Here is a 21,104-nt window from a genome sequence, read left to right as displayed (position 1 = left end):
TAGCAAAATACTGCGGATGCTGGAAATCCGAAATAACAACAGAAAATGCTGGAAAAACTCAGCAGGCCAGGCAACATCCGTGGAGAGAGAAATAGAGTCAACTCGTCTGGAGGTCTTCCCCCCGCGGCCACAAACCTCACACTCTCCCAACCCCACACAGCCCGCTTCTACCTCCTTCCCAAGATCCACTAACAGGACAGCCCTGGTAGACCCATTGTTTCAGCTTGTTCTTGCCCCACAGAACTTATCTCTTCCTATCTCGACACTATCTTTTCTCCCCTTGTCCAGTCTCTTCCCACCTACGCGACTCTTCTGACACCCTCCAGCACTTTAACAGTTGCCAGTTTCCTGGCCCCAACCGCCTCCTTTTCACCATGGACGTACAATCCCTCTACACCTCCATCCCCCACCAGGATGGCCTGAGGGCGTTCCGCTTCTTCCTTGAACAGAGGCCCAACCACCACCACCCTCCTCCGCCTGGCTGAACTTGTTCTCACATTTAACAGCTTCTCCTTTGACTCCACTCATTTCCTCCAAATCAAAGGTGTTGCTATGGGTACCCACATGGTAATGCCTGTCTTTTCGTGGGATATGTGGAACACTCTTTGTTCCAGTCCTATTCGGGTCCCCTCCCTCACCTCTTTTTCCGGTACATTGATGACTGTATCGGTGCTGTTTCCTGCTCTCACCCTGAACTAGACAATTTCATTCACTTTGCCTCCAATTTCCACCCTTCCCTCACCTTCACATGGTCCATCTCCGACTCTTCCCTTCCCTTCCTCGACTTCTCCATCTCCATCTCTGGGGATAGGTTATTGACCAACATTCACTACAAGCCCACTGACTCCCACAGCTACCTGGACTACACTTCCTCCCACCCTGCCTCCTATAAAGGACTCTATTCCATTCTCCTAGTTTCTCCGTCTCCGTTGCATCTGCTCTGACGATGCCACCTTCCATACCAGTGCTTCCGACATGTTTTCCTTTTCCCTCAACCGAGGATTCCCCTCTACCGTGGTTGACACGGCCCTCGACCGTGTCCGTTCTATCTCCCGCACTTCTGCCCTCACCCCTGCCCCTCCCGGAACCATGATAGGGTTCCCCTTGTCCTCACCTTTCACCCCACCAGCCTCCACAATCAACGGCTCATCCTCCGCCACCTCCGTGATCCCACCACCAAACGCATCTTCCCCTCCCCTTTCAGCATTCCGTAGGGACCGCTCCCTCCGAGACACCATAGTCCACTCCTCTATCACCCCCAGCACCCCTTCCCCTGGCACCTTCCCGTGCAAGCGCAGGAGATGCAACACTTGCCCTTATACCTCCCCCTTCCCACTGTCCAGGGCCCCAAACACCCCTTCCAGGTGAAACAGCGAGTTACTTGTACTTCGTGCAATTTAGTATACTGTATTCGCTGCTCACGATTTGGTCTCCTCTACATTGGGGAGACCAAACGCAGATTGGGTGACTGCTTTGCGGAACACCTCCGCTCAGTCTGCAAGGGTGACCCCGAGCTTCCGGTCGCCTGTCATTTTAATTCACCGCCCCATTCCCACTCAGACCTCACTGTACTCGGGCTCTTGCATTGTTCCACGGAAATCCAGCATAAGCTCAAGGAACAGCACCTCATCTTCCGATTAGGCACTTTACAGCCTTCCGGACTCAATATCGAGTTCAACAATTTCAGATCATAACCTCGGCCCCTATTACATTTTTACATATATTTTTTATCCACACCTTTGTTTTGGCCCTTCCCCTTTTTTTTCTCTCCCACATGGCAGCTGTCTCTCATTCTGCCAGCGCATTTCACACCTAATCTAGAGCCGTCTTTTGTCTCCACTAGTCCTATCACCATCTCGTCTCATTTTGAATACCTCTTAATGTCTCTTCACTTCTCTTCTGTTCTCTCATCCCCATTTCCCAGCCCCCAAACTGGCCTTTTAATCGGTTTCATTTCCTGTGCTTTTTCAGTCTTGACGAAGGGTTTTGACCGGAAACGTTGACTCTATTTCTCTCTCCACAGGTGTTGCCTGGCCTGCTGAGTTTTGCCAGTATTTTCTGTTGTTATTTTAATTTTAAGACATCTGTCCTCGTTAAACTTGATTCCAGTTGCATTCTGTTGGAGCACAAAATACTATGCATCGTGTACTCTCGTCACTGCTCAAAGTGAAAAATGTTATCCATGCCTATTCAATTACTATCAATTTTTGGCAGCAAATTAACAGGTTTTATTAAACAGCTCAAGAGGATGCATGAAAAAGAAAATAACAGCAGCAACAACAGTTGCTACAAATGAAAGAACACTGCAAATGCAAGCAGATGGAATGATTGCACATAAACTACACAAAAACATAGCTCAAATCTGAAGCTACATGTTTGCTGCAGAGAAATGTCAGTATAAGCACTCTCACGACTCTAAAAACTACAGGTGCAACAAAGGGAAAACAAAAATCACAGAAAACATGAAGCAGAAACATAAATATGACAAATGACACAAAAATACACGGAACATTTTAAAATCCTTTGAGACATACCTGAAACCGGTTTATTGCCAGAGGAAGAAGATCCGTTGTAGACGACACAACAAACATTGTTTCGGATGATCCTGCCCCACTGATGTCAGTAATAGTAACTGAAATACAATAGAAAAATTATTAGGTTTCTGGCATTGTCAACATTTCAAAATTATGAACCATAAATGATCAACTCATTGCATTTGAGGATTTTGACTTGGAGAATTTGAAGAACACACCTGCACATTTAGCTAGCACAAATGGAAAACTGGATCACTGCAGCCAACCTTGAAGGTGCATTATCCCATCTAAATGTATGCAACTTCAATGCCAACTGCAGTGATCAAGTTTGTTAGTCATGCTGACAGTAACCATATGGTTAGACTTCTAAGCTTCCCCTTCAAACTCGCTGCATATTTCTTATGCTTTGTATGGCCAGCCAGTGATATTGTGGGATTCCTCGAGTAACAGATATTTGAAAATGTAGAAAACTAGAGTAAATATGAAGGATGAAGACATTTAAACGACAGTATATTAATCCAAGTTGAATCAGTCATGGTTATGCATGTAACACTGAAGTTTGGAATGATAAAACTACAGGTTTAAGAACATAAGAATGCAAGAATAGGAGGAGTGGGCCATATGGTCCCTCCAGCCTGCACAATAAGATCATGGTTGATCTTCTACCTCAACTCCACTTCCCACCCTATCCTCAAATCCCTTGATTCCCTTAGTGTCCAAAAATCTATTGATCTGTCTTAAATATACTCAATGGCTGAGCATCCACAGCCCTCTAGGGTAGAGAATTCCAAAGACTCAGAACCCTCAGTGAAGAAATTTCTCCTCATCTCAGTCCTAAATGGCCTCATCCTGAAACTATGACCCCCCTAGTTCTAGACTCTGCCAGCCTGGGAAAACAGCCTCTCCACATCTACGTGGTTAAGCCCTCTAAGAATTTTAAATGTTGCAATAAAATCAGCTCTCATTCTTCTAAACTCCAGAGAATATAGGCCCATTCTACTCAATCTCTCCTCAGAGAACAACACTCTCATCCCAGGAATCAATCTAGTGAGCCTTAGTTGCACCCCCTCCAAGGCAAGTATATCTTTCGTTAGGCAAAGAGACCAAAACTGTACAGTACTCCAGGTGTGGTCTCACCAAAGCCCTCCTGAAGGCCGATAAATCCCCAGGGCCTGATAATCTACATCCTAGGGTACTTAAGGAAGTGGCCCTAGAAATAGTAGATGCATTGCTGGTCATCTTCCATCATTCGATGGAATCTGGAACTGTACCCATGGATTGGAGGGTAGCTAATGTTACCCCACTATTCAAAAAAGGTGGTAGGGAGAAAACGGGGAATTACAGACTGACATCGGTAGTGGGGAAAATGCTAGACTCCATTATAAAGGATGTAATAGCTGAGCACTTGGAAAACAGTGACAGGATCGGACAAAGTCAACATGGATTTACAAAAGGTAAATCGTGCTCGACTAATCTACTGGAAGTTTTTGAGGATGTAACTGGTAAAATAGATAAGGGAGAACCAGTGGATGTGGTGTATTTGGACTTTCAGAAGGCTTTCGATAAGGTCCCGCATAAGAGGTTAGCGTGTAAAGTTAAGGCACATGGGATTGGGGACAAGGTATTGACTTGGATAGAAAACTGGTTGGCAGACAGAAAGCAAAGAGTTGGAATAAACGGGTCTTTTTCCGAGTGGCAGGCAGTGACTAGTGGGGTACTGCAGGGATCGGTCCTTGGACCCCAGCTATTCACAATATATATTAATGATCTAGACGAGGGAACTAGATGTAGTATCTCCAAATTTGCAGACGACACAAAGCTGGGTGGGCATGTGTGCTGTGAGGAGGATGCACGGTGGCATAGTGGTTAGCACTGTTGCCTCTCAGCGCCAGGGACCCGGGTTCGAATCCGGCCTCGGGTGACTGTGCAAACTCCGCACAGACATTCTCCCCGTGTTTGCGTGGGTTTCCTCCGGGTGCTCCGGTTTCCTCCCACAGTCCAAAAGATGTGCGGGTTAGGATGATTGGCTATGATAAATTGACCCTTAGTGTTAGGGCGATTAAATACGTGGGGTTACGGGGATAGGGTGGGATATGTGTCGGTGCAGGCTCGATGGGCCGAAATGGCCTCTATCTGCACTGTGGGGTTTCTGTGATTCTGTGATGCCGAGAAACTCCAGTATGATTTGGACAGGTTGGGTGATTGGGCAGAAGCATGGCAGATGCAATATTAACATGGATAAATGTGAGGTTATCCACTTTGGTGGCAAAAACAGGAAGGCAGATTATCTGAATGGCAATAGATTGGGTGAAGGGGAAGTGCAACGAGACCTGGGTGTCCTTGTGCACCAGTCGCTGAAGGTAAGCATGCAGGTGCAGCAGGCGGTTAAGAAGACAAATGGTATGTTGGCCTTTATAGCGAGAGGATTCGAGTACAGGAGCAAGGATGTCTTGCTGCAGTTGTACAGGGCCTTGGTATTGTGTGCAGTTTTGGTCGCCTTATCTGAGGAAGGATGTTCTTGCCGAGGAAGGAGTTCAGCGAAGATTCACCAGGCTGATACCTGGGATGGCAGGTATGACGTACGAGGAGAGATTGGGTCGATTGGGCTTGTACTCACTGGAGTTTAGAAGAATGAGAGGGGATCTCATTGAAACTTATAAAATTCTGACAGGACTGGACAGACTAGATGCAGGAAGGATGTTCCCGATGGTTGGGGAGTCCAGAACCAGGGGTCACAGTCTAAGGATAAGGGGTAAGCCATTTAGGATTGAGATGAGGAGGAATTTCTTCACCCAGAGAGTGGTGAACCTGTGGAATTCTCTACCACAGAAGGCAGTAGAGGCCAATTCATTAAATATATTCAAGAAGGAGTTGGATATATTTCTTAAGGCTAAAGGGATCAAGGGGTATGGGGAGAAAGCAGGGACAGGGTATTGAATTTGGATGATCAGCCATGATCACATTGAATGGCAGAGCAGGCTCGAGGGGCCGAATGGCCTACTCCTGCTCCTAGTTTCTATGTTACTCTTGTACTCCAACCCCCTTGCAATAAAAGCTAACATACCATTTGCTTTCCCAACTGTTTACTGTACGGGCATGTTAACTCTCTGTGATTCATGTACAAGGACACCCAAATCCTTGTGAATACAAACATTTACGAATCTCGAACTTTAAAAAAAATATTCTGCTTTTCTATTCTTCCTACCAAAGTGGAGAATTTCATATTTCTCCAAATTTGACAGCAAACTTGGATACAAACTTCAGACCTATGAGGGAATGTCTTTTCAAAGGCCACGTGGTTCCACTTCCATAATATCAAACGCATCCAAGCCTACCTCAGCCCATTTGCTGCTGAGATCTTCAGCCACGCCCGTCACCTTTCGACTTGATTATTCCAATGCTTTCCTGGAAAACCCACCGTCTCCACCCGCTGTAAACCTCAGCTCATCCAAAACTCTGCTGCCCTCATCCAATCCTGCATCAAGTCTCCTGTCCTCCTTGACCTCTTTGGCTCCTGGTCCCACAATGCCCAAATTAAAATTCTTATCCGTGTGTTTAAATCCCTTTGTGATCCTGCCACTCCATCTCTAAAACCTCCTCCAGCTCCACTAAACTCCCCCAGCCCTTCCCCCCAACCCACCGCCAAACTCAGTTGCTCTGGCACCTCGTCAGAGTTATACAGCACAGAAAGAGGCCCTTCGGCCCATTGTGTCCGTGCCGGCCATCAAGCCCTGTCTATTCTAATCCCATTTTCCAGCACTTGGTCCGTAGCCTTGTATGCTATGGCGTTTCAAATGCTCATCTAAATGCTTCTTGAATGTTGAGGGTTCCTGCCTCTACCACCCTTTCAGGCAGTGAGTTCCAGATTCCAACCACCCTCTGTGTGAAAATGTTTTTCCTCAAATCCCCTCTAAACCTCCTGCCTCTTACCTTGAAACTATGCCCCCTGGTTATTGACCCCTCTACTAAGGGGAAAAGTTCCTTTCTACCTACCCTATTTATGCCCCTCATAATTTTGTACACCTCAATCAGGTCCCCCCTTCAGCCTTCACTGCTCTAAGGAAAACAACCCCAGCCTGTCCGTCTCTCTTCATAGCTGAAGCGCTCCAGCCCAGGTAACACCCTGGTGAATCTCCACTGCACCCTCTCCAATGCAATCACATCCCTCCTATAGTGTGGCGACCAGAACTGCACACAACATTCCAGCTGTGGCCTAACTAGCGTTTTGTACAGCTCCATCATAACCTCCCTGCTCTTATATTCTATGCCTCGGCTAATGAAGGCAAGTATCCCATATGCCTTTTTAACCACCTTATCTACCTGTCCTGCTGCCTTCAGGGATCTATGTACATGCACACCAAGGTCCCTCTGATCCTCTGTCCTTCCTAGGGTCCTACCATTCATTGTGTATTCCCTTGCCTTGTTAGTCCTCCCAAAATGCATCACCTCACATTTTTCAGGGTTAAGTTCCATTTGCCACTGTTCTGCCCATCTAACCATCCTGTCTATATCGTCCTGTAGCCTGAGGCTTCCCTCCTCACTATTTACCACTCCACCAATTTTCGTGTCATCTGCGAACTTACTGATCATACCTCCTACATTCATATCTAAATCATTAATGTACACTACAAACAGCAAAGGACCCAGCACCGATCCCTGCGGTACACCACTGGACACAGGCTTCCAGTCACAAAAACAACCTTCGACCATCACCCTCTGCCTCCTGCCACTAAGCCAATTTTGGATCCAATGTGCTCTTACCTTCTTGACCAGTCTCCCATGTGGGACTTTGTCAAAAGCCTTACTGAAATCCATGTAGACTACATCAACTGCACTACCCTCATCCACACAAATAGTCACCCCCTTGAAATATTCAATCCAATTGGTCAGACATGATCTCCCCCCTGACAAAGCCATGCTGACTATCCTTGATTAATCCTTGCCTCTCCAAGTGGAGACTAATTCTGTCCCTCAGAATTTTTTCCAATAATTTCCCTACCACTGATGTTAGGCTCACTGGCCTGTAATTTCCTGGTTTATCCCTACTACCCTTCTTGAACAATGGTACTACGTTAGCTGTTCTCCAGTCCTCTGGCACCTCCCCTGTGGCCAGATAGGTTCTGAAAATTAGTGTCAGAGCCCCTGCAATCTTGTGAATCCCTCCTATCCTTCCGCCCCTCACCCCACCCCACCATTAATAGCTGTGCTTTTGGTCCCACTCTCTGGAATCCCCTCCATTTCTGCATCTTTCTTTCCTTCTTTAGGATCCGCCTTAAAACCCACCTTTTCACCAAGCTTTTGATCACTCCTCCTAATCACTCCTCCTTTGGCATGGCGTCAGTTTTTTCCTCACACCTCTAAGAAAGCACTTAGCATCTTTTATGTAAAAAAAGCGCCAATTAAAATGCAAGTTTTTATTACTGCCTACATCGCTCTAATTATATTTGATATATTTTAAAACACAGGACTGAAATAGATTCAGTATTAACCCATGGACATTACAGCACAGCATTTTAGACTATACATGCACCAAAGTGTTGCTCGAAGACTTAATTTGTTTTGTGATCCATTCGATTATTTTGTACACGATGTCCATTTTTATTTAAAGAACACAAGTAACAGTTTAGTTAACACACCTTGACGGTTTATTATTGATGTTCCGGTGGACAATGCTGTGGTTTGTGGTTGTGTATAGCTTTGAATACACTCGTTTACCTCTAGCTTTTGATTCTGCTGAGCAAGAAACAAAAATGTGCAAGTATCATGAATTGGTAGATAAGCATAATGCTAATGAAGACAATTTAAACATTTCTATTTCAACTGAAATGTCTTGACTTCAAACAAAAGATGCATAAATCTACAAGTCACTCCACAGGCTTATTTGCCTTTTCTGCATTTTATGACACCACTGATTCTTAGATACATTACTGTACGTCTTCCCTAATTCTCACCGCCACCCAAAGTGTTTTGCTTTTCCGGCCACTACTTTGGGGCATGCACCAGGCCTCTATCAATAGCATTTGCAATCAGGTACCAGAAGATTTGCAGAATCACTATCAATTAACTTAACCTTGTAATTTTTCCCTGTCTCGTCAGAGAATTAATTGCCTCTCCCTGGCACTATTCGAGAGAGAAGGGAGTGCTTTTGGTGCCCTAGCCAACATTTAACCCTCAAACACTACCAAACAGATTAACTGATGATTTATCTCATTGCTTTATGTCGGCTTTGTGCAAATTGGCAGTCATGTTTGCCTACAAAATAACAGCGACTGCACTTCCAAAGCACTTTGGGATGTCCTGAGGCGGTGCAAGGTGCTTTATACATGAAACCCGTTCTCTTTCTGTCCATTGTATTCCCCCTCGATGAGCATTTGAATTCAGCAATTTATAGATGTGAACTTACTTTCCACCACTGGCATCATCAGGTTTGTACATTAGCAGCTAAGTAAAATGTTTACAACAATAAACATAACTACAAATTACAAAAAAAAAACACACTGGGGAACCTCAGTGTTTTTTGTGATCTGCCATCAGGGGAGTATGAACTAGGACTTTTACATGGCTGAAAATGCTTGCTCAGTGAGAAGACAGGCACGTCACCTGAACTGTAGATCACCATCATCTACAGCTTTGGGAACACCATTATAGAAAGGCTATAAAAGCAATGGAAAATGTGTTACCAGCTATGAGCAGAGGCTTGAGAAGATGGGTCTTCTTCACTAGAGTTGAGAAGGTTAAGGGACGACCTGGAGCAGGGAATTCATAACAAGGGGGCACAATCTTAAAATTAGAGCTAGACCATTCAGGGGTGAAATCAGGAAGTGCTTTTTCACACAAAGGGCAGTGGAAATGTGGAATTCTTTCCCCCAAAAGGCTGCGGATGCTGGGTCAATTGAAATTTTCAAGACCGAGATCGACAGATTTTTATTAGGCAAGAAGAAAGAGTTGCATTTATAGCACCTTTCAAGACCTCAGGACATCCCAAAGTGCTTTACAGCCAAGGAAGTACTTTTAAAGTATAGCCACGGTTGTAATGTAGGCAAGGGTATCAAGGGACATGGATCAAAAGTGGGTAAATGGAATCGAGGTACAGATCAGTCATGGTCTAATTGTATGGCACAACATGCTCAAGGGGCTGAGTGACCTACTCGTATTCCAATGTTCCTATAAATGGAGCTCTTCAAAATTATGAAGTGTTTGATACGGTAAATGGTGACATTGTTTCCACTGGTTAGCGAGATGGTAGCAGAAGTGCACAAATATAAGGTTAACACAAAGAGAATTAACAGGGAGGTAAGAAAAAATTCTTTACAGAGGGTGGTTAGAATATTGAATTCCCTGCCACAAATGATAGTTGAAGGAGAGACAATAAATTATTTTAAAAAAGAATGAGATGGTTACTTGTAAAATAGGAATATTAAAGGGTATGGGGAGTGAAGAGTTGGACTAGATCAGGTGACTCGTGGAAAAAAAATCACCAGCACAAACTTGATGGGCCAAATAGCCTGTACTATGACATTCTATGGGGCCAGACTTTGCTGTAAAAATAATGGTACAGCTAATGGCGCTCGCTGTTATATGTTTAAGTGGTCCAGCTACTTGGCAAGGAGCAGATGCGCAGTTAAAGGTCAATGTCCAAAATTTGCTGCCCAAGTTGCGCCGCTCTGCCGTTAGCTTCGCAAAGTCGACATTTTGTTGTCTGCCTCACCATCGACATGCATTGAATGTCGTGAAGTTGCTGTATTTGCACAGTAACTATGAAAGTTAAGTCATCTCATTACAAGTGCCCTTTTAACAAAGTGATTATTGTTAATTACTGCCTCTGGCACTGAAAATGATCTATTACAAGTGTGGAGTCGCATTCCTTCAGGTATGAATTGTTGTTGGAGATTTAAGAAATGTTCAATGTATTTTTTTAAATTTACTTTTCCTTTGATTTTTTTTCCCCTCTCTCTTAATCCAATCTTTCTTTCCCTCTCTCTATTTCTCTTTCTGTACCTGATTTGGCATTGAATTTCTCACTCTAAGTTACACTTCCTTCTCAGTCCTTCCGCTGTTTATTTCTCAGTCCTTCAATCTGAGTGGTTCAGGAGATACACAGTTGGTTGCCCTGTTCACTCAGGTCCCAGATGCCTTGTTTCCCTCGCTGCGCCATTATCAGCTCACACTTTCAGCAACTTAGTGGGCAAAAATGTTTTCAAAAGGGTGCAGGGGCAAGCCTAACTAACGGCAGATGCTGTTAGATGCCCTACTGCAGCAAAATCTGGCCCAAGCTCTTGCTACTTTTAAATATCACTTTTTAACATATAGAAGCAGCGAAATTAGCTTGAAAATGATCTGATCTCCACAATCAGCCTATTCAAGCACTTATAACTTTCATTCCCACTCTAGAGATGGAAAGATACATTGGTGAACATTTAACGGTCTCTGTTAGCAGGCATAAGGGAACGGAGATGAGGCTGGGTCAGAGGAATTAGGAAGAGTCAGGTGGGTAGAGTCATGGGGTTACCGACATATATTGTGGGCTAGCTGTAGGGGCTGAAGGTAATGTGGGTAGAGATGTCATGGCAGCATTCTGCTTTTGGAACAAGATTGGTCTATGCTAAGCTTTCCTACATTACAACAGTGACTACACTTCAAAAGTAGTTCATTGGCTGTAGAGCGCTTTGGGACATCCTGAGGTTTAGAAAGGTGCTATATAAATGCAAGTCTTTCCTTTTTTGTGGTATTATCAGTCATGTGATCAGCAAGGACTGATGGCACTCTAACTTCGAGCATTCCCAGACACAGGTTTTCAACATTGTTTTTTAGTGTAAAATAATCCTATTGTATGTGAATTTAAGATCTTGCTATATCTATCTAAAATTCTCTTGTGGTTACAAGAATGTTGTGATCATCTTTTTGTCTGAAATTCATTTTAACCGCAAATGTGTCAAGAGTGTAAATTAAGTGCAAAATTATGAAATATAAATCATAGCCAGTTTTCTTTAATAAAAATATAAACACAAAAGACACAGGACTATTAAACTATTCTAATATAGAACATCAATGGCTAAAAGGCAAAACTATTGACTTTACTCATCATGTGGCCAATATATAAAATTAAATAACCTGAATTACACAGATCATTGATTAGCAGTTCTGAATTCAAACAGTAAGTAAGCTATCCAAGGTCACACGAGCCCAAGAGTCCCCCAGTGATCACTTGTGCAGTGGGTTTCCGAAATAACTGCAGGGTTACAAAAGAGACTGAGCAGTCAGTTTTGATGGAATATCAAATAGCTAAATTAAAATTGTGAGAAATTGACATTCTGTAATGCATAAATTGTGATTCGATGAGCATTCTGGGTCAGATTAAATTTTGTAGAGGTATTTTAACAAATGGTACAAGTTAATTTTGTTTCTTATACGAGAGCAGTTAGTATGAATTAAATGTCAGTTTCTCTCATTTGGTAGCACTCCTACCTCTCAGTAAGGCGGCTGTGGGTTTAAACCTACTATGTATTGAGGGAATGCTGCATTTTTGGAGGTGCTGCCTTTTGTATGGGATGTTATATACCAGGGTCATCTGCATTGCTCAGGTGGGCGTAAAAGATCCTATGGCATCATTCCAAGAACAGCAGGGCGCTCCCCTGGTGTACTGAACAGCATTCTTCCTTCAACCCCTACCACCAAAAACAATGGCCCGGATTTTGCGATCAGCGGCAAACAAACGACGCTTGCCGTTCATTACGCTTACAGCGGCCCACAGACTTTTCATGGGCTTTTGAGCAGCAGCGTACGGTCATCAGGCGTCTGAAACAGCGCCGCGCCCTCTACAGGGCATCTGGGACCTGTGTGAACAAGTTAAGCAATCAGATTGAAGAATCCTCACTGAAACATGCAGAGCCTAAACCAGGAAGTGCAAGTTAGAATATTTAATTCAATGTAAAATCATGTACAGATAGTGAAATAGAGAGGGAAAGAAAGATGGGATTAAGAGAGAGAGATGAGACAGAGAAAAAGTTAAAAAGTTATATTAATTTTTATAAAATCTCCAACAATAATTAAAATCTAAAGGAATGAGACTCCACATTTGTAAATGTTAATTTTCAGTGACACAGATGTTGTTTGGCAGTAATTAAGACTGATCACATCATTAAAAATTCACTTACACTTGAATGGATAAGCCCTAACTTTTTCTGGGGTGTTTAGTGGGTAACTAGTGGGTACGTACAGAAACTTCATGGATTTACTTGTATTTCAATGCCGAGTCTCTCGGCAAAGTATTGGTGTAGTGAAGCTTGTGGAGGAGCAGGGTAAATTGGACAGCAACTTCCAGATTTCCATGTTTTACTGCGCATGTAGAAGTGCCAGAAGTTGCTGTTCGATTTACACCTTAACTGCGAGTGCTGATAGCCTCACCGTTATTCTTAATGCAAAATCCAGGCCAATATCTGGCCAATTGTTCATTTGCTGTTTGTGGGACCTTGCTATGCACAAATTTGCTGGTGTGTCTGCCCATAGAACAACATCGACTGCACTTCAAAATTAACCCCATGGTTGCAAAATTCTTTCGGATATCCTGAGGATGAAATTAGGCATATTTTTTCTTCTTTCAATTAAGCTTAATTCTGCCTGAAATAAAATAAAGTGTTGTTGGTTTTTATTATGTGCCACAGGAAAAAAAGTTAGCTTACTTTCCTTAGTTTGGTGGTCTTCATTCTTTGAAGATTATTTGCCACATACATTAAGATAGGTTAATCAACAAATAGGTTTAAAAATAAATCAAGGCGGTGGCCCTGTAACAGCTTTGATTTTTGTAATTTTGTGTCATGCAAACCTCCCTTGCTTCCATACTGATTAAATACTGCAAGTACAGATCAATCATCAGTACATTTCAACTGAGGGTTTATCTGGTGCTTTTTTGGCCCAGAGGTAAGCAACATGACAAAAATATATTACAGAAATCCTTTTAAAATGGATTCACTTAAAGCTTTATTACTATAATAATGCAAAAAGAGCATGCAGATCCTAAAATGCCTGGATAGAATATGCATATTTTAAATACCTAAAACGGTGAAATGTGTTTCATCTTCAAGGGGATGGTAGATACACTTTCTGCATCACAATTTCTTGAGGTAAAATGCAGGAAATGTAAGTAAATTAGATGATAGCGACAGATAACCAGAGATGACAGCAGTATGAAATTTCAGTGAGTTTGGAAATAGCTCTGTGTCCAGAAAAGTCAAACTACATGATGATTGCTGGTACCTTGCACTTCATCAGATGGAGTGGTGGTTGTAGCTAGAGTGGACAAACCATTTAGTTGTAAACATTCACGATTAAGATTCTCCTCAAAGCTAGCAACATTGCTGCAAGTGACTTTTGGAAACCAATTTCCTCTTGCTCGGCTCTCGGGAATCATGAATTAGAAAGAAACTGGTGACAGATATATAATCACTTGAGGATATTGAACAGGGTAATACTGAGACTCTGGGGGCGATTTTATTAATGGGGGTGCAGTGGAGGCGGGACTGCTGCTTGCCGGGTTATAGTCCCCCACTCCATCGATTTGTGGCCAACCCACGCTATTTTCCCTTGATTGACCTTGTTAAGCCCGCCCAGTGGGCTTAGCAGGCCAATTAAGGGAAAGCCGATTGCAGAGAACGGCAATGTATGACTATTCATCTGTCAAAAATCTGTGAAACTGTCAAACAGTGACATTCTCTGTAGTTTGATGAGGTCTTGCAAGACCTCATTAACCTTCTTTCTTTTACAGAAATGACAGAAATGAGATGATTGTTGCATATGAGAATGCAACGGCCATCTCTCATCTGCAACATGGAGGTCCGAGACTCTCCGCATACAAACCGACTGAAGCCTGCAAGAAGAAACAAAGGTAAGTACACTTTTAAAAACAAGTTGCACTTACCTCAGATACTCACCTCTCCACTCTTGCGCCCATCACTTACCTTCACACCACACTTTTGCACCCCCCCCCGACCCCCGCAGACCCAGTACTCGCCTCGCTGAGCTGGCATGTTGTTAACAGGCAGTTAATAGGCTTTAATCCCTTCCCGCCTCCAAGGAGACAGGACCTGGCGCGGGACGACTACCCGCCTCCTAGGAAAATGGCACGGAGGTGGGTTGGGCACCAGTCCCCAAATTCTGCCATTTTCCCAGCAGTCCCACCTCCATACCCACCTCCCCAGGGCTGGCAAAATCGCCCCCTTAGTTTTCCAACAGCTAAGCCTTTCTCAGGCAGTAGGTGTTATTGTGCTTCCTCTAGCCAAATCTTCAGGATGACCCATACTATAAAGGTGAACTGGCGATTAGGCAATGTATATAGGAACCAACCCGCACCCCCCTCCACCCCCAGACAGAGGATTGACAAACTACCAAGGGTTACTGCTCTGTTGTCCAAGGACCTAAGCAGAGTTCCAGTAGCTTCCTGTTCTGGAACACAGCTAACAGTCTATCTCCAGATAATGTTCCTCCAAGTGAAGGGTCCATGCATACAGACTAACAAATGCAGAGACCATAGGCACTATTGCCATATCTATGCAGCATTGTTACAGGGCACCAGGGAATGGGTTTGCGAAAAGTATAGGACTGGAAAAGACTGTTCATCTTGCTTGGCTTGGTGATGTAATGGACCACTCATGTCAGTCCACATTTTCATTGTCCTTTTCCAGACTGTCCCTGAACTGACTTAAGGTCAGCTCTATGGCCAGAATTGCAGTACTGAAATGTCAGCCTGTGTCTAATGCTAGAGGGCACTGCAGGGAATCATTTTGCAATGCATCTCTAAGAAAGCAACCTAACGAACATTTCCTCCTCATACTTGATTCCCCGTTGAGCCTGGGGTCGAACAAGCATCGTTTTCCAAATTCAAATGTCTATACATCAGGACAATTTAAGTTTGGACGTCCTGGCAGCCAGAACAGGTAGCTGAACCAGCGATGCTGTGCTTTGAGTTCAAAATAGACTTCACATTTGGGGAAATCGTGCAACAGTCAAAGACAGTGAAGATTGCTATTGTGGAAGATGGTTACAGGATAGGATCGGAGGTCTTCCACACAAATTTTAAAGCCGTGACCTGGCACAGACCAATGGCTATGGTGGAGATCAGCCAGGTCAACTATGCTGACTCGGAGTAGCTTTGCTGAACAGGATGCCCCATAAAACAGAATGTATTCCCAACTAGACAGCAACTCCATCTAGACAATGTCAACCACTGGCAAATATGCTTATGTATAGTTATCCTTACACCATTCACGGCCAAGTGTGTGGCTTCTTTCAGGAAAGGACAGTGCTAGGGTTATTTTTCCTGTAGATCAGTGACTTCCCATTCTTCATCCGTACACAATAAACTACAGAAAGAGATCTTTATGCAATTTGTGAATTGGGGTGGGGGAGGACAGAGAGACCATAAGCCAAAGACCCACAAGTAGAAAAGTCTAAATAGGGATTATTCATTTCATTCAAACCAGGGATTGCAATTCTCAAATGGCCCAGCTACTCCAGGCAACCAAAATATTCATCAGTATAATCAATTTTAAACCCAGGTTTTCACATGATTATCCATACTGGGACAACAAATGTCAGTTTTAATTTTTTTTAATCATGTGTTGTTTTCACAGGAATGGAATTTCAAAATTTATGACCAGTTAAAACAAAAGAAGATTACTTGTATTTGATTGTGCGGTCAGAACAAGAACCGGAATGATTGATTACCTACTTTATATATGGTCTTCCTGATTCTTTCAATGTTGCCCTTCATCCACATACAAATGAATAGGTTATTATACAAATGGAAGGAAAGCAACTGGGAGGTAGTGTTTCTCCCTCAGCCCCAAATGCACGCAAAGCCTAGTTGAAAATTTGATTCTATACCAACTTTAACAATCTACTGGGATTCATTATACAAAATAAAAGTAGATTTATGTATGTAGCTATCATTTTAGAAATGATAATTTTTTAAAGTTCAACAGCAAATCAACTTGCAAAAACATTTCTGGCATAGTAGAAAGTAAACAGGACTTACATTAATCTCAGTGGATCCAGTCTCTGCAGTTTTAGAAGCCGAAATGGAGTCTCTCACCACAGGTAATACTGGTGTTGTCACATGCTGATACAGAACCTCTCTAAGAACAGCAGCTTGACAAGAAGTTTCTTCTGGTAAATCTGCAGGTAGAGTGGGCAAGCTTGGTGGTGACCCCATAACAGGAACTTGGGTAATTGGTAAAACAGAATGGATAGGTGCATCTATATTCTTTACATCATGTACAGAAACAGCCACAGAAAGTGCAGCATTAAGGACTTCACCAAGGGGTTCAGAATAAAGCTCTTCTGTGCAACCCACCTCTCCTATAGGAGCAGTTTCAGAGGACTCTGCAGCAGGATAAACTGGGAGAATCCCTCCAGGTTCTTGAAATAAAGTACGTAATTTTTCATCCAGCTTCTTTATTGTATTATCTACAAAATCAATTTTACGTGGACCTTCACCATCTGATTCAACCACAAGTGAAAGCTGTTGCTGACTGCTAATACCAGTCATAGTAATCGACTGAGACTGTGCTTGTGCTGGGTACTGTTGGTTAACACCTGGAACTACTTGTGCAGGACTTTGGGGCTGAGAACCTATTGCTGTATTACTTACTGTTCCAGAAATGCCCATGGTTGATTGCATCTGGTTTGTAAAAGGTTGCTGCAGTACAACAGGTTGTGGGATAACATCAGGCACATAGGCTTGCGGAATAGGCTGGTGCTCCAAGACGAGGCTGTGAATAGGACTAGGTTCAGCAGATTGAGTAGGAAGTGAAAGTTCTGTTTGGATAGATATTGACTGGATGGGAAGAGGCTGAACAACTGGACAACATGGCATGTCAACAACTGTAGGGGGGCTAAAAACCATATTGGATTGTTCTTCTACTGACTGCAGCGGACAGACAGTTTTAGATTGAAGTTCTAAATGGTCATGAGCTGCAAGCTGACTTTGAAGTGAAGTATTTGATCCATTAGAAACAGCTGCATGAATCTGCTGACTGTTCTGTTGTGCTTCATTTCCAGTCTGATCCTCTGTCTGAATTGGTAGTGTAGGAATAACATGGGGCATCATTACTTGAACTGGCAAATTTGTTGGATGAGTAATATTAGACAGCAGTGGTACCAAAGGTGGAGATGCAATGTGATGTCCAGAGGTGGTATCATTAGCAGCGAGTGAAGTCATTGCAGCGGATGTCTGCGTTGCTATAGAATCCACTTGCTCGTCATCAATTCCAATTTCTGCTTCTGAAAAAGTGAATATAAAAGGTGTTACTGATGAAGAATGTTTTTTGCAAATTTAGATGAACTGTTAAATTAGAACACCTGTTCCTAAAACCTAATTTATTGACTCATTCCACATCTATTCAGTCAAGCTAATCTTAAACGTACAATGTATAATCAATATTAATAGTAAATACTAAAATACTATCAATGTTAATATTGAAGACCACAATAATCTAAATGAGATGTCAAATGTTGAATTATTTAAGGGATTTGTATGCAAGTAATTTCTGTGTCACATTTTGAGAGGAACAGTTATCATTTATTTTAGGAGACCAATTCCTCATCTTGATAAAATAGCCAAAATTTGTTTCTCTACTTCTGTTTCAAACCGTACAACCTCAACAGTTACAAAAAATTAAATCATACCCAGAGCAGAAGTTGACTGTGGTCGAGTTGAAGGAATGTCTAGTGCAGATTCTGACAGTTTTGTTGCAAGATTCTCCACAACTGGACATATAATAAACCATCTTCGGCCAGTATGCAATACTAAAACAATTAAACAGTGCATTAGAATTTAGATGTTCATCACTTTAAACTACACTACATGAACTGTAATATCAAAACAATATTAGTTTTAACTAAGTACTCCAGCTCTATTTTATTTTGAGGCGTTCCTCTACCACCTTAGAGAGGCTGTTCACTACATTAGTCACAGTCATCTGGTACTGCAAAGATTTCCTGTGGAGGAATGCTGTTTTAGAACAAAAGGAATGTTATGCCACACAATGCACTATTAGGGCCACTGATTTTTCTAGTCACTCGCCTTGCTTTTCATTTGTATGGTTCCCTACTTCTTGAATTCCAATTTGCTTCCGTTTCATTTTCACCCAAATCAACCAAATGTGATTGCTGAAGTACGACAGGGAGTACTTACAGGAAGTACACTATACTCAAGATCTTTAACATCTTACTAGCAGATCTTCTTTGGCATTGTTCCTCCTACGTTCCTACAGCGAGCTGGGAGGCAGAGTTTTATATCAATAGGGGTGCTTATGCCATGTAGGGAATAACAGCAGGACCACTGATTTACATTACACACTGAATTTGACTAATTCAGCCATTGAGATTTTTACTGGTGCTTTGGAAATCAAATTAGAGGATTCTGTTAATTATTCTGCAAAAAACATAAATGAGTGTATGCTCTGGGGCAATCTTGGGCTTTTGCAGAAATACCAGCATAGACTTGATGGTCAAATGGCCTGTTTCTCTATGACATTCTATGGTCTACAACAAAATTGTTTACCTCAGGACTGCAGTTTTGTGTGGCGGGGGCTGGGGGCGGGGGGGGGGAGGGAGGGAGGTGTGGGGGAGGAGGAGAAATGGGTAAAGAAAAGTACTTCTGCAATCACAACAAAATAATTGTCAGACTCTACTACGTGGTTGAAATATTTTCATTATTGATTCCCCCCTAATTCCTAGTGTCTCTTCACACGAGAGTGTCACTCCACTGATGTTAGTTAGAAACACAACAGGAAGCTGTTCCAAAGCAAATCCGAAAGATTGTCACGCAGGACTAGCCATGATTCCAACCAGAAACACCCGAGGAGGAAAGAAAATCCACTGTTGGCAGAGTTCTGCGCTGTAGTTGGTCAATGTGAATTTTTTCCAAGCATTGTCACTTCATTATCCAAAACATCACTGCAGGAGTTCCTCAGGGCAGTGTCCAAGGCGCAGTCATGTTCAGCTGCTTCATCAATGAACTTCCTTCCATCATAAGGTCAGAAGTGGGGATGTTCGCTGATGATTACAGACTTTTCAATTCCATTCTCAATTCCTCAGATAATGAATTATTCTCATAAATATAATTAATTACTGGCCTTTATTTGGATGCCTCTTCCATTTACACTGGTGATCATATAATTTGCGATCTTCAGCACTGTGATCAGCAGTTATTTATCAATTAACAAATTCACAAAACAAGCCCAACTAAGACAAGGAAGTTGAAGTGAAATCAAATTCATGACATTGTGATTAGAAATCACCCACCACCACCAAAGTTACTTGATTGCACAGACGCGCAGCATTTCTGAAACATACTGATCCCACTCAAAATAAATAACAAAACACATAATAAACTATGGCCCAGAAATTCAGTGACGCCCCGTTTGGGGCGCCAGCCTCGCCAGGGCGCTAAAAGTAGCACCCCGGAAGTAGTTGCGGCCGCCCGCCGGCACTCCGCGAGGAAGGGGGGGGGGGGCTCAGGAGGCCGGGGACGGCCGCGCGGAGAAGTGCTGGCAGGTGGCCAGCAAAAAAAATGGCCGCCCCGCACCTCAACCGCCGCAGGTAGGCCCCCCTGAACCGGTCGCAAATAGCGACTGGCGTTAAAGCAGGGGGCGCAACTAAATTTCGCAATCGGGGCGGTAGTGGTGCGCTGCGCACACCGATGACGTCATCGGTGGCAGCGCAGCACTAATGGCTAGCACCGCCATTAGCGTACCGCTAAATTTAGCGGGAGGCGTGGCCAGTAGCGTCCAACCCACTAAGTGCACTCTTAAGGCGCTAACGGGTGGCACAGCCCACTGAATTTCTAGGCCTATATGTTTAGTTTTTCAATAGGAGAAAATATGTACATTGCTCACCATTCTGTTGGCACTGTTGAGAAGCTGGCATCTGCAAAGTGACAGGGAAAATGGTACAAGCATTAGACTAGAACCTACAGGAACATAAAGTAATAGGTGCTCAAGCTATTTATCTTTCTAATGCCGGACTCATCTTCATACAAACAACTTCCTGGAGCAAACAACGTGATGTGTAAAACACCAAAATCTTATTTACAAAAAGATCACTGCCAACAGATTATTTGCATTTTCTGAATGCCTCCCAAAATCCAAGAGATGGAAAATCACTAGAATTATTTCATTTCAGGCGCCAGACAGGGAACACAAACCAAAAGAAACCTAAAATGTTCACTGCAATGATCACTTACAACTAAATTTACATTGATTAAATCAGTTATTTTTTTGTACCACTGTCTTACCAAATAACTTACTATGACAGAGTAAAATTGTGTTTTTTTGTTGCTTAGAATCTTAGATTTAAAACAGTTGTAATTCATTCCAAATTTGTGATGCTGAATTGAACCGCAATAGTCCTAGTTTGCCACTATAATTAAAATATACTTGAATGGAGTTTTAAACTAATAGCTCTGAGAACACATGAACATAACATCCCTGCTACGCTGCGTGGCCACGTAACCGTGCGGTGGTCTGGAGGCCCCGCGCAGGCCACTCACCAGCTTTTACATGGGAGAAACTG

General features: G+C 43.0%; 1 protein-coding gene across 7 annotated transcripts in view; it reads right to left on the bottom strand.

The window, feature by feature from the left end:
* The window catches only part of LOC147111119 (serine/threonine-protein kinase WNK2-like), a 204,809-nt gene that overhangs the window by 38,925 nt on the left and 144,780 nt on the right, over positions 1-21,104 (bottom strand). For 6 of the 7 annotated variants that reach the window (XM_086001680.1, XM_086001682.1, XM_086001683.1 and 3 more), the window contains 5 exons: positions 20,429-20,459; positions 18,216-18,335; positions 16,564-17,810; positions 8,171-8,267; positions 2,535-2,632 (listed from right to left, as the gene is read on the bottom strand). In XM_086001680.1, coding sequence (XP_085857806.1) covers positions 2,535-2,632; positions 8,171-8,267; positions 16,564-17,810; positions 18,216-18,335; positions 20,429-20,459 — 1,593 coding nt within the window. The remainder of the gene's footprint in view (positions 1-2,534; positions 2,633-8,170; positions 8,268-16,563; positions 17,811-18,215; positions 18,336-20,428; positions 20,460-21,104) is intronic. The other variant, XM_086001681.1, reaches the window with a different exon arrangement.

Source organism: Somniosus microcephalus, chromosome 11 (genome assembly GCF_052327205.1).
Source record: "Somniosus microcephalus isolate GS21.2 chromosome 11, FLI_Smic_1.0, whole genome shotgun sequence".
Classification (NCBI taxonomy): domain Eukaryota; kingdom Metazoa; phylum Chordata; class Chondrichthyes; order Squaliformes; family Somniosidae; genus Somniosus; species Somniosus microcephalus.
The sequence above is the reverse complement of the archived record's forward strand: the minus strand, read 5'-3'. Positions and strand labels throughout refer to the sequence as shown.